Below are 14,476 nucleotides of genomic sequence, written 5' to 3' on the forward strand. Positions count from 1 at the left end.
GTGACCGTTCAGTCACATGGGGAGGATGGTGGGTAGTACATGAATTTATCTACTATCTTGGTACTTGTGGTTCCAGACGTTTCTTGCGGAGCTATTCATTACGCTTTATCTCGCTAAATTTCCAATCAGTTTTCGAAACACATGAAGGCGAAAAGGTTCTACGCACGTGCATAATTGCGAATCGCTGGATTTATAATGTGACATTTTGTTGAATATGATCAATTTGAAAAAGACGCAAGTTGACTGAAGCCAGAAGAAGGAAGTTTTGGCAAATTCATGTAATACACGACATTCCAATGCTGGTTGAACCATCCCGCTCGCAGGTTCTGTAGATATTAGTGCCAGATTTCCCGAGTAATGTTTGTAGGAAACTGGTTTTCATCCGTCATTTTAACTGTGACGCACGACCTAGCCAGTTGGTTTGCGTTGTCGCCAATGCGTCTATAATTCAGAACAAAAGGAAGCAGGTAGACTTATACACCGTTATATGTAACCAACGTATGGGTGCCCATCATATTTTATTACCCGCGACTCAAAATATGTGCTGTTGTAAGTCATCGAATTAACTACTACCAGCATTCGGGACGAGAACATCGTGCTCGGCTTCAAAAGCGTCCGTGACGTTGGTTATAACCTGAGTTATAGTTGATAAAAGTTGTGCAACACGCGATTGATAGGAGCAGTCAACGAGTCGCCCTTCGTTGTGACACTGACTCATGACGTCTTACACGTATGTAATGGTGCAGCTAGTCTGAGTTCGGAAAGTTAGATTACTTATATCCCTGATATCAAACCTGCGGGTCTGATATGGTCGTGAAAAGGTATGTTGCACCTATCGAAGAAGCACGCACGTCCCACAAAGATTGCTAATAATCCCATGCGAACATGTGGTGATCAGGCATTGAAACCTGTAGAGAGAGAAAAAAAAGTATTTTGATGAGAAGAAAGGTCGTCTGCCTGATGTACAGTCCTCTAGCGAGCTAGTCTGCATTAGTTGAAGGAAAGAAAGAGGGACAAGATGGATGGCAAATAATTACAGAGGGAAAAGACAAAACAGATAACGAGCAAGTCAACACGTAGCCTAGAATCCAGGCATGTCATATTAAAAAAAAATCAAGTAAATATGTTCTCATATGCCATATGGGATCATTGGAAATTGGAGTTCTGGAGCAAAAGGATTTTTCGATAGGGGTGGCCATGGATGCCCTCAACAAATGCCGCATGGATAGGCTTAGAATCCTGACGAAATATGCAAGGTCATCCGTGTTGACTGCTAAACCCAGGGCCTCGTCGCTGTGCCTTGCGTCTCGTAGTTAGCAATGACGTTTACCCTCTCAGCCCAAAATAGAATTGAAACGGGGTAACGTGGCACACGACTCGTGCGACATGGGTTGCGCCCGAGCGAAATTTTCGTGACAAGCATTTCGTGGTGACAGCTCTCGGCTCTCGGATGAATCGATGGGACACCACAGAACTCCCGCGCGAAGCACTTCTGCGTGTGTACTACCCAAGGCGACAGAAGCGGAGCTGCCTAAAGAAAGTGTGTCGAGTTGAAGTGTCATAGTCTGCGCGCGATGATCTGCCTTATCTTTAACAATTACGCGTGGACGCACAACCACCAGTCGAAACACACTGAGAGGCAGACCAGCACTTGCCACTTGAGAGTGACACTATACTCCCGTTCGCTTGAAAAGGAAGAGAGGGAGAAGAGGAAACCGTAGCACAGACACATATCCCATCACCCGCAGGCAGGAGGAGCAGCACTGCAGACGAAAGTCGAATTCCGTATAGTTGCAAAATATTCTGCGAAGAGCTTTGTGCGTCTCGTATACGTACTTGAAACTGGACCTTGTTATAGAGAATATAGGAAATCAGGGGGCGATGAAGGGCCGTGAAAGACCCGAGATGTTGGACTTAGCTCAGAAGCACAGAGCGGTGAGCGCTGAAATTCGGGCATTGTGAAGGCACATCGGAAGGGTTTCACTGTATAGCATCCACAAGCTGAGCACCAATGGCTCGGCGCAAGTACATACTTGCTGGTGCAGGCGAAGCGCCATATTAACGCACCCGATAGAGGAAGAAGAGCCCCGTACCACCTAACCACCGTGCAGTGCCTCCGCACGGTGATACGTGCGGTTTTTACCGTTGTGTTAGACTGCACCATCTTCGGCATCGGCCCACGAAAACGGTTTGACACTCACTATAAATCACGGTTAGCTACCAGGGAATGCTAAACGCATTAAAAACTGTGACAAGAAAGTCACGGGTTGAATTTCCCAACCACGGTCTTCCTTGTAGCGGCTTGAGAAATTTTATTTGCGAATGTGAATGAGTGTCTGCGCGTAACGGGTGGCGCACGGGCAAGCAAGATGGGGAGAAGTGCGAGCGTGGAGGGAGGAGCTGCACTTCGCAAATGTAGAGGGCTCAGCGAATGCCAACAGCGTCAGTGTATAATAGTCCTGCGGTCGCTGTAACCGCTTGCTCCCATGTTCACAGAAAAAGCCCCTGAAAATAGGGAAAAAAAAAAAAAACAGCGCTCACAGTTAAAGTTTGATGCAGCACTCGGATACCTTCACGCTTCTCGGACAATCCGGAATTATTAGAAATTCCCACTAAAAATAATGTGTCCGTGATGATGGTGATGATGATGATTTATTGACATCCCCTTTGAAAATAGGCGTTGACAAATAGTCACCTAGCCTGCTAGAGTTACTCAGGTATGCTATATATGCTTTTCATTCTAGCATTTTTGTATATATCTCTAACATTTTTTTTTCTCTTCTTCAAAATTTCTTTATCTTTCTTTTACCGCTACCTATACCTGTAACGGATCCGCTCGTATCAATCTCTTCCCTGCTTTTTTCCACCAATATTCTAAACGTATCTTGCTTATCTCGACTGCTGACCGGTTGATGCTACGTACCGTCGTCCACTTTATATAAGTCCAGGCGCCTCTGGAAGGTGTATACGTTACCTACGGGTCTCACTGGGTGTATCCCTTCGCATTCCATTAGAATGTGCTGAGTGGTAGCCGGATTTTAACTGCAGCATACACGTGCCTCATCTAGTTCCGAATATTTGCTCTCGTATGTTTTGGTCCTTTGGCATCCGGCTCGAACTTCAAATAGCATGCCTCTGCCCTTTGTGTTTTCGTACAGATTTTCCCTTCTAATTTCTTTCTTCTCATTCTTGTAAATCTCCATGGTCTCTCTTGTTTCCATTCTTTGCATCCAATTCACTGTCTCTGTTTCTCTCACTTTCTGATCACTCCTGGTTGTCTATGTAGGCTTTCAATCGCCCTGTACTTGGTTGCCAACTTTGTTGACATCTTCCTTTATTCTGTGTCCATGCTTTTCAGGTACGTATACTTGTGCACTTTAGCCGCCCATTTATTTTGATCCATGTTGTCTCTTTCTTCAAAACTAATTTTGCTCTGCGCTTCTCTGACTTTAAACGAGGCCCAACCCATGTCACCCTACACTGCCTCATTTGTGGTTTTATCGTGGGCTCCCAAAGCCAAACGGCCTACTGATCTTTGGTTAACTTCCAGCCCCGACAAGATATCTAATTTTAAGCGCAGAATGGCATTTGCGAACCTTGGCGCTGGTACCATTACTCCTTTCCAGATTGCACGCAACACCTCATACTCATTGTGGTACCAATGTGCTCTATGTTTCATTATTGCTGCATACCGCTACTCCTTTATTTTCAGATTATGTTGATGGGTGCTTCAATAAATATTTCGTTCGTTTATGTACACGCAGAGGTACTTATATAGCTTGACTATTGGTATGACTTGCTGTTGAATCGACACCACGTAGTTACGCGTCTCTTCAATAAAAATAATTTCCGATATCTCTGTGCTAAACTTAAGGCCTAGCTCTGTCGCTGCGTTGCCACACATATTCGCAAGTGTCTGTAAATCTCTTGCATTGTCCACTAGTACATTCCACGTGCAGAATCCGCAAATGTGCTCCCCCTGCGCCCCAGCCTTTAGGTGATTGTTCGAGAGTGCTCACGCTTGCGCTTGTAATATACAGCGGATGGCTGCACAAGCGGTACACTTCTTATTTTTTTTGTCACAACTCCTACATGCGGGGTTTTGAATGCTTGATTTATTCTCAAAGCGCACAACCGTGGCGGCTAAAATTGACCGACAAATGCGCAATGCTCATGGAACCCGACTGGGCACGGGACAATTCTTACGCCCAGAAGTGTGAAATATACCTGAAATAAGCATACTGCCAACCAACAACAAATTTGCTGGCCAAGGTATAGTAACTCGTAGCCGCCTAGGGTGCATGATAATCGCGCAAATTCGTATTTTTAGAGTGTTTTAGCGGTCAACTTAGAGTTCAACCAGCTGGCCATGACTATCGTAAAAATCGAAGGGTTTCGTAGATCCTCACGGCGCCTGTCCACAACACTGTCTCCTACTTTCGTCTCACTGTCTCACTTGCAATCGATTTCCGGCTTATCCTTGCAAGAATTTGTTAAGCGCTTACGTGAGGGTTTTTATGGCTCTCATGACCCACTTGCTGCCGGCAATGCCCGCGTCTATCGACTGGGAAGGATGGAGCCTCTCATAGGCGGAGACTATGGGGGGCTCCCCCCCCCCCCCCCCCCCTAACCGAACGTTCCAGAGGGGGGCATAGCACCCGCCGGAACACATGCGTCGTTCACAAGCTGCATCGAGATGCACGCACGTAATCTGATTTCGAAGATTCGATAGTTCCCAATATTCGCACAACTCTACAACGTAACCTCGATAGCAATGCCGAAGCGGTGAATAGGCATTGCGGTAATGAGCAGAGGAAATTGTACAGCAGAGATTACATTATTACAGCGGTATGATGGCAAACAGCCAGGTTAACGCAATCCCGCTCCGCATGTATGGATCTCGTTCTAGTGCAAGATGTGCAACTCCCCAACCTTTTACTGCAAAAGCGATTTTTCTCGAAGACTCCCGCAGACTTCCGTTTCCCGCAGACTACGTCATCGGCGAACACATGGCTCAACACAGTGCACGTATAGCAAGCTGTACAAACCCTGCAGATGTGCCTGTCGCCGACTCCGTTCTCGACGGAATTACGCGACGAAACGCCAAACGTTACCTAAATAAACTTGCTACAGCAAACGTACGCCTTCAAGCGCGTGCTTTATTTAATATAAACTGGGTTTTGTGACATTGCAAAGGTTATTTCACCAGTTTTTTTTTTTGTTTGTTTGTTTGTTTTTTTTACGCTCGAACGAGCGCGCTCGTCGGTGAATGTCTCTGAGATAGATGTGCTGTCAAGCGAGAGCTTCGTGGCACGTTTGGAGGATAGATCCGGCGGTATATATAGTTGGTAGCGCTGTGTCAAGTTTCTCCACCACTAAATATGTCCTTGTCTTCTTGTCCATGTTATCTAAATGTGCTGCATTGTGCATGGCAACTGGCCATTCACCAAAGTTCTAGCGGAGGCATTTGTAGACCTTTTCGTCTCTCCTATGTTCAGTGACACCACAAATGGCGACCTTCCTTCTTTGACAAGTCAGAGTACCATGACTGCTTCCTACGGTCCAGCCTGCCAGAAGGACAAGGCAGACTTCACTCTTGAGGAGCTGCGGCACGCGCCCAGCCTCTCCAAACACCGCACTGCCTCAGGTGAAGACGGTGTGGAGTATCAAGCATTACGGGACATTGATAACAGTTTTCATGACCGTATACTGGACTAGGCACCCTACATGCAAGCGCTGTTTTAAAACAGCGCTTGCATGTAGGCTCCCTATACTGGACGAGTATAATGAGGTATGGAGAACTGGTGTAATCCCTGCTGAGTGGAAATCGTCCGTGGTAATACCAATTTTAAACCCCGGGCGCCCTGCAAGATACCTCAAGTACTACCGGCCGATATCCCTAACATGAAATGTCATCGAGTTAATGGAGCGAATGGTCCTGTTTCGTCTAGATGACAGGCTAGCGAAGCTAAATTTTTTTCCCTGATGTGATGAGTGGTTTTCGTCGCCGCCGTTGAGCTCTGGACAGCATTTCAGACCTTGTCTCAGCGCTTGAACTTGCTAAAGGAAACAAGCACTCCGCCTATATGCTCTTCCTAGACGTACAGCAAGCTTTCGACTTGGTTCCGCATAAGGCGATTATTTTCGCTCTTGTAACCGCGGGAATTTCGGGTTGTCTGCTCCGCTTTGTGTCCAATTTCCTATCGGAGCTCCGGATGAAAGTGCGTGTCGGAGCAATAACGAGTGAATCCCGCACTGTGAAGTGCGGTGTCCCACAGGGCAGCGTTTTATCACCGCTTCTGTTTAACACAGTACTCGCCGCGCTTCCAAGTCGCTTGCCTCGAGACAGTGACTTTCCCGTGAGCATAGCTATCCATGCAGATGATATTGCTCTGTGGACAAGCGGCCCTTCGCACCTTGGCCCGCGGCATCATGCAAGCTTGCAAAGAGCTATGAACGTGACTTCAGAGTACTTGGGTGAAGTTGGCCTGCAGATATCACCTGCTAAGTCGGCTGCAATAGCATATCACCCTAAACAACGCGCTCGTCGAACAATGAGCCGACTGTACCTTGACGAAACGCCGATAAGCTGGGTGCGACAACACCGTTATTTGGGCTTAATTGGGGATGATCGCATCTCTTGGCATCCTGCCGTTAAATCCGTACGACACAAATCGTACTCCATCCTTAAGTATGTGATCGCCTTGACTGCTAGAGGTGCTGGCCGTGACCTAAACAACGGCTCTCCAGGTGTACCAATCATCTGTACTCTCAGGCATGATGTATGCGTTACCAGTCCTGAACGTCCCACCTAGTTTGATGGCTCAACTGGAACGTGATCATCGCGTTGCCCTTCGACTAATGCTGGGATTACCTCGTGAAGCGCAATCAGTTACATTACTCACTGAAGCACATCAGTTACCTCTGAGGCTACAAGCAGACCAGACAGCTCTATTTCATATTGAGCGTCTGCACCGCGCATCGAATGGTCAAATGCTCCTTGATCATCTGATTCACCGCCCGTTTTCTCGCATTGGAAAAATGGCGGCATTATTTATGAACATTACTGACATTTCTGAACATGATGCTTCAGTTACGCCTTCGCCGCCGCAAGATATCACCAAACACGTGCTGCCCATTTACCTTACAATCCCTGACATACACAAAAAGTCTGATATGCCTGCTTCGGCCGTATTCCAATTAGCTCAGTCGCACATGTTTGACAGATATCTAGATTACCTTCAAGTATGTACAGATGCATCTGTACACAGCGGCGGTCAAGGCGCCTCTGCAGCTTTTTTCTTCCCTTCAACTCGAATACGACGTATATTTCATATACCCCATCCAGCCTCGCCAACAACTGCGGAGCTAGCAGCAATTAATGTTGCACTGAAATACGTGCAAGAGGAGTTAACCACACCGATGATTGTCATATTTACGGACTAGCAGATTACAACGCAGTCAGGTTGATTGCCCAATTGTGCACAGCGTTACTGACTCTGCCAACAAAATTTTATCACGTGGGGTGCCTTTCGTTGCTCAATGGATACCTTCGCACGTAGGGATTGCCGTAAATGAAGATACTGATCGACTGGCTTCACATCACTTGCACTCATACCGACTGTGCTTGCCCTAAAATTTTGTGCAAGCCTGATGACGCTCGTCTGCTGATTCGTCGCCCCCTACTCAGGCAGCATCCAGACCAGCACGTCGCAAATGGAACGTTCCCGCCGCGTGTTCGCGATCGAGGCTTGCCTCGTGCAACTACTCAAGCTAAGGGTTGGCTGTCTGAACGTGCGCGAACGTTTATACAGACAAGGACGTGTGACTAGTCCATCGTGTACGTCTTGCGGTGGCTGCGAGACACTTCATCAGCTGATATTGGAGTGTCCCGCTTTCAGTGCGCAACGCATATCGCTAGTGAGGAACTATCATCTTCTTGGCCTGTGGTGTGGTATAAACATTCTAGACGAATGTTTATACCCCAGTGGTTGTGCGTCTCGACGTGATGAAGCTCATCGCGCTCTCCTTGCTTTTATAGAAGCGACGAACTTAGGGGCACGTTTGTAACCCAGCAACTATTTATTTTATTTTACATTCTTTAGTAGTGTGACCTGCAGGTACGGGCCCTATACTGTGTGTTCTACTTTATTCTTTGAGATTTGTCATCTCGCTCTTTCTTTCAAAACTATGACACGTACCTTGGCGATGGCGGAGCAAGCAACGGTCGCACTCACCGCGCCAAACGTCTGTGTTGTCTGTGTTCTTCTTCTGGTGTCCTGTTTCTGATGCGCTACGCGTTTTGCCTCCTTCGGCACACAGTTTCCGCAACTACGGCAATTCGTTCGCGCACTGGTTTCCTTGAATCTGTATCGGAGTGGTCACCATGCTTTCCTTTCATGGTGCGCCTAACAAATGGTGGCAGAGTCCACACGTCTAATGACAGCAGCCCGTCCTTTCCTTTGGTCTGCATCTTGCGTGGTACCAACAGCGTTGTGCAGCCTGGGGAAACAGAAGCAGTCTCTGTGAGGTTGTCCAGTCCTTACTTATAAAAGCAGTACAAGTGGTGCAAGCGACGGCGTTAAATTGGGCCCGTCAACTCCCCATCATGTCAATGCGGAAGATTCTGTGCCTCCTCGGCAAGAGAAGCTGCTTTGCTAAGTCAGCGCTTAGATGATCAAACTGCGTGCAAATACAGAACAAATTTGCGCTATTCTGAACTAAAATCAACCAAGTGACCCTAAAAACATCTATTGTAGCTGTAGAAAGGGCAAGATAGCGAAATATCACTATAGTTAAAATACTGAAATAGTGATGATATTAGGAGGGGGGGTGTCCCGGCGGCTTCACTGTAAAGAGGTTCTATTGTAGTCCTATCTTTGCTTTTTCTTAATAAGATGCTAGCGATTTGCCATTTTACCCCGTGAGTAGCCTATAACCTTTGCCCTTGCGCCCATACAGCTTCGTCCGTTCATTCCAATGCTGGACATTCGTGCTTTGCTTCGCAGGACTGCGTGGCACGTGGACGTCAAAGGCAGCGCCCCCTGCGTCACGATGGGAGCCCAAAGCTGCTTTTGGACCCTGAGTTTCTGTGGCGATGGGAAGGAGCAGCAGTGCGGCAAAGACAAAGCGTGCGAATGGCTGAATACCACCGCGGCCAAGCCCATGGGCCAGTTCACGACCCTGCAGGCAAACGGTGAGATTCACCTGGCGTACCCGCATATCCCATGCGGGTAGGCTCCACACGTGATTTCGTTACCCTTAATCGTGACGTAACTGAAGAGCATGTGATGTTATTGTTGTCATGACCTATCAGTCATGTTAGTCATACATTCATACCTTTTCATGCCAATTTTGGTATATACGAAGTGAGAGAGATGCGAGTTTTCGACAGGTTTTCGATATATAGGGTTTTAGCGTGACACCCCCGCCGACACTTGTGCGGCAATGCAAGCTTCGCTTGAAAAAAATAAGGAAAGAGGAGATCCCAGGAACATCTTGTCTAACCGAAACTTTACTATCTATAAGTTTGTCGTTTCTTCATACACACCACAGATTATACGGAATAATTACTTTTAAGTTTTATTGAATTTTTAAAGATCGCCTGTGGGACATAGCATAATTCTTGTCCTTGAGCTGGACTATTCGGAGAGGCGGACGTTACTAGCACGAGAAATCGAAACACATGTTAAACGAATTAACAAAAAATAACTCATTAACTTCACTTCACTTCACTTTATTACCTTCAAAACCCCATTGGAGGGATATTAACCTCCTAATTAATTGCTTTATGGCACATATTGCAATATACAAATTGTAGCCGGTGAGCTTGCAAGGTGTATCCACTTGAACTGTAGAATGGTGCGCATTTTGGCTGGTTGATTCATGATTACGAGAAGACGAAACAGCGCTGAACAACAGGACGAAGGGAGAGCACAGACACGGGCGCTGATTTTTTCTAGCAACCGTATGTGTTTATTGCTTCAGTCATCGTACATAAGTAGACAGCCAGTATCACAAGGAAATGACAGAAAAACCAAAATCAGCATGCACAGAATCTAACTTCAAATTAGCAACTCACGTACGATATCTCCTTCGAAAGAAAGGAAATGGAAGGTAAGCTTACACATGCCTCTCCACCAGTGTTGCGGAATGGGCGCCCCCATTCTATTCCAATTCCATTCCGGGAAATTAGAACGTGCCGCAATTCCATTCCTTTCAATTCCTCGGAATGAAAAAAAAACTTTGCCCATTCCCACTCCAGGAATGGCCATTCCATTCCTGTAATTACTCAACGTAGGGAAGACATCTTGATAGTTTTATCGAGTTACCGATGAACGCACCATACAGCTGATGTCATCAGACGCGTTAAGAACTGCAAAAATACGCAAAACACGTTACCAAGGTCGAGGGAAAGTAGCTTGGTGACATACCTGATACAGTACAACCACCATACTAATTCCCATAGGGGCAGTTCTCCCGCTACCGATAGTATTTGCCTGTTCAGCATGTTTTAATGGCTTGTAATGTTTTAATATTGTTTAAGCTTAAATGTGTTAATGCTAAAATGACGACATAGCGTATTTTTATGCTGAGAAAAGTAGTGTTCATGGAGACCTTATATTATGGCGTCGTCACGAGCAGCCTTTTGATGAGCCGGCACAGAGCAGCACCCATCAATGAAGGCCGACGTTATCTTCGGCTGGCTTGCCAGCCCTTTCTCTTCTTGCGTGTACTCACGTTCGTGCTTTCTGTTTAGTTGACGAATCAAATTAGATGAAACTCCGACTACAGCATGTATAGTTTCGGAGCAAAGCTTGCAGCGTGTAGCTTGTTTGTTTTCTTCAAGGGTAATTTCAAAAGATTGTTTCCAATGGGCCATGTTGGCGTACTTAGTGCGTGCGTGAGCCGCTGGGCGCAGGAGCCAGTGTGGCAGTGCGTTATGTAAGCGTTTTTTTTTTGCAATAGAAGGCTGGAAAGGAGTGTGGGGCTGGTAGCACAGAAAGCCGAGGGGGGTGCTTCGAAGCATTGTCTAGCGTTCACAGTATGAGCGAACTACTAAACGAACCGCTGGGCTTCTCTAGCCGCCAACGGGCGCCAGCGCGGCGGCGCGGCCACCCGGCCCGGCCGGAGCGAAGACGCCGCTGAGGTAAAAAAAAATCACAAGGCAGTGCACGAGGGTAGGGGGGGGGGGGGGGGGGGGGGGTATACCGCTGCCGTATTTCCGCACGGCGGATACCAACGGCGTAGAACCGCAGTTCCGCGAAGAGTCGAGACAAACTTCGGAGCAACTCCGTCTATAAGGACAGAATTGCGGTATAGGCGCGTTGCTTCTAAATGTACCGTACTTGTAATCAGCCAAGCCATTTTAAAAATACTGCTTTAATGTTAAATTCGAGGCTCTGACTAACTAATGTTTGAACGTGGGCTAGTTGGTTCTTCGGCATACGAGTATTTTGACAAAAAATAGCGCGTAGACGAAAAAGCGCTCTATTTTCGGAAAAACACGTAATTCCATTCCCATTCCATGTCAGGCAAAAGGCGCTTAATTCCTTTCCCATTCCATTCCGGCGTCGCGGAAATGTGGAATGATTCCGGAGTCATTCCAATTCCGGAGTGCTAACTACGCAACCCCGCTCTCAACTACTATGGATGTGATGGGCGCCGGTGTCTGTGCTCTCCCTTCGTCTTGTTGTTCAGCGCTGTTTCGTGTTCTCGTATCCACTTGAAATGAATTTCCAGGATGACACCAGTTGCGAGATCTTATTTCACAAAGTGTGGGGCGAAATGGCGTTTCCGTTGTTTTTTTTTTTTTTCCTTCAGTGCATAAAAGCGAAATTTTGCAAAAAAGTGGCGCAGTGCATTTTTACGGCAAGTTTTATGGCATAGCGCCTGTCTCCAAACTGGTGTCATTCTGGAAATTCATTCCAAGTGGATAGGCCTGACAAGCTCACCGGCTACAATTCGTAAATTGCAATATGTGTAGTAAAGTAATTAACTAAGAGGTAAATTAGTTGAATATGTGTATCGATTTCTCGTGCTACTAATGTCCGCCTCTCTGAATAATCAAGATCAATGACTAGTATTATGTTATCTGCAACAGGCTTTGTTTAAAAATTCCGCAAAACTTAAAAATGATCACCCCGTATTTGCAGTCACTTTTGCCGCTCTTACACAGTCTCAGCCAGTCTCTTCCTGATTTGAGCACCTTATGCCACACTAACCCTCTTTTTTTTTTTTCGCTCTACGATTCCGATTTTATTGCAGAGCCCACATCTTTGCCAGATTTAAAAGAACAACTGCAACAACCTCGAGCCAGTGTTGCCAGGTCCGACGAGGCGGCGTAGCCAAAAGCTAGAGAAGTTGTAGCCCAAATGTAGCCAAACACAAAAAAGTGCAAGAAGTTTCGTAGCCAAATATAGCCATTTTTATTGGCAGTTTTATTTGTGTATACATATTCACAGTCGACTACGGCAATCCTTTTTTGCACAACCCGTCGTAACAAAATGTCCGTGCCGCCGTGACGGTTGGCCCTTGACATCAACAACAGCGACATTATATATGCTTGCACAGAAGACTTTTCGGTTGGGTCCGGAAACTATACAAGTTCCAGCCGATTGCTGCAGAGGCGAAATCAGTGCTTTTATTTTATGACAGATAGCACTAAATTATTATTTTTAGTTATTGACAGTAATATTAACTACGAACTCTGCTTTTTAGCTGTCGTGAACGCGAAATAATGCTTCGCATCATCGATCTCTCACGTCATATCTGCAGCATGCCCACGGCGTAGAAGTTCAGCTGTCCAGCGATCTGCGACGTGCTCACGGCTTCTTTTTTTATGAGCTAAAACAAGTTATTCGCGCTATTATATCTCGTGTTATTTGTCTCATCATCCCATCTTGTTTTCTCGTTGTTGTTTTTTTCAATTAGCTTGGCCCGGGTTAGCTGGTACATGCTCTATATACTATCCATTTACATCAACATGGGCCGGTATTTTGTAGCGATGCCTTTAAAGTAATAATGCCTTTCGCGCTTATCGCGCTTTGTCAGTGGTCAGAGCTATGGTCCGCTCGCGTTATCAACGTTGATATCGTGAGCGGACCGTCGCTCTGACCACTGACAAAGCGCGAAAAGGCATTATTACTTTAAAGGCATCGCTACAAAATACCGGCCTTGGCCGCCATCTTAGGTCTCTAACACTGCAAGAACATGCGTTAAAATAAAGTGTCAGACAACAGAGGCCACTCGCTGTCTGAGTCGGTGTAAGCGAAGCTTTAAACGATTACTGCACAAAACGGCACACCAGTGTAAGAAGCGCGCAGTCGTTTTCGGCGACGAGCACGTCCCGAAGGTAACTCCCTCGAAATGGTAATAGCCGCGACGGCACACAAAGAGCAAAGGTAAACAACAAATTGATAACAGTGGTTATGCTGTGAAAACCGGTTACGGTCAAAAAGCAAACCATGTTTATGTGCTATAGGGGCCCCCAAATTTTCGGGCCCCAAAGAGCTTTGCGGGTGTTAGCGTTGGGGCATAAATATTAAAATAAAATATACCATTTTATGATAAGAGGAGTAATTTAGATTTTCGTGTTTAATTACAATTTAGAACTTATTCTATTAGCTGCAAGCAACTTGTTGCGCTTAGTTTTGAGTAACCAACTTTACGTGCCTTCGCCCAGCCAAGTCAATCCGTGTTAGGCTTACGAGCCATGATATCGACAATTGAATTCGGAATCAGCGGCGTCTAATGAATCAATCTTCATTACGCATGTTAGTTGAGAGAAAGCGATAACCACAATCATTTCTCCTAGCTTACGAACTTCACTCGCTACCGCGAATCGAGCCCAGTTTGGTGCTAGGTTAGAGCCGTCGCTTCGATGGGCGCCGCCATGTTTGTTGACGAAAGCTTTTGGGGCAGCTTTTGGGGTTCCCGCTAAATCGATGAAATAGCGTGCCCGACGCAAAACCCAAACACAGTTCGCATCTTGTGCATGCGCAGTGGCTTCGGCGCTATTTATTTGGGGCCCCAAATGCAGATGAGTATATCTGCATCCGTCACGTTATACGGGCAAACCATATAGAAGTAAAAGCACCAGAACTTCCCATGTTTGGATTCTCCTCTCGGATGAGGATCCGATCTTACGTCCAGCCTATCGAAATGAATCTCGAATGTAAGCACGAACAAAAATTCATCTAGCAGGAGAAGGAAAATGGCAGTGAAACTTCCCGCGAGATACGTGGAGTAGGTTGAAAGCTGTGCCCTGCGCGATACTTCACCCAGAATTAAGACATGGCCATGAACACACTTGAGCGTGTCATCCACCCGTGCTTCCCTTCTTTCATGTCGGCGCCACGATCGCCCGACGGCCCCGACCCTATGTTTTTGCTCTCCCTTCCTGAGCATAGCCATGATAGTACAGTGTACTGTGAAAAACCGACTACTCCCAGATTCATCCCGATGCCCGGGGATC

At 46.5% G+C, this 14,476-nt stretch overlaps 1 protein-coding gene across 1 annotated transcript in view; it reads left to right on the forward strand.

Annotated features, from left to right (window-relative positions):
• Positions 1–14,476, forward strand: part of LOC119446009 (uncharacterized) — a 29,811-nt gene that overhangs the window by 494 nt on the left and 14,841 nt on the right. Inside the window, exon 2 of the mRNA XM_037710316.2 lies at positions 9,009–9,196. Coding sequence (XP_037566244.1) covers positions 9,009–9,196 — 188 coding nt within the window. The remainder of the gene's footprint in view (positions 1–9,008; positions 9,197–14,476) is intronic.

The sequence above is a fragment of the Dermacentor silvarum genome, chromosome 3 (assembly GCF_013339745.2).
Source record: "Dermacentor silvarum isolate Dsil-2018 chromosome 3, BIME_Dsil_1.4, whole genome shotgun sequence".
Taxonomy (NCBI): Eukaryota; Metazoa; Arthropoda; class Arachnida; order Ixodida; family Ixodidae; genus Dermacentor; species Dermacentor silvarum.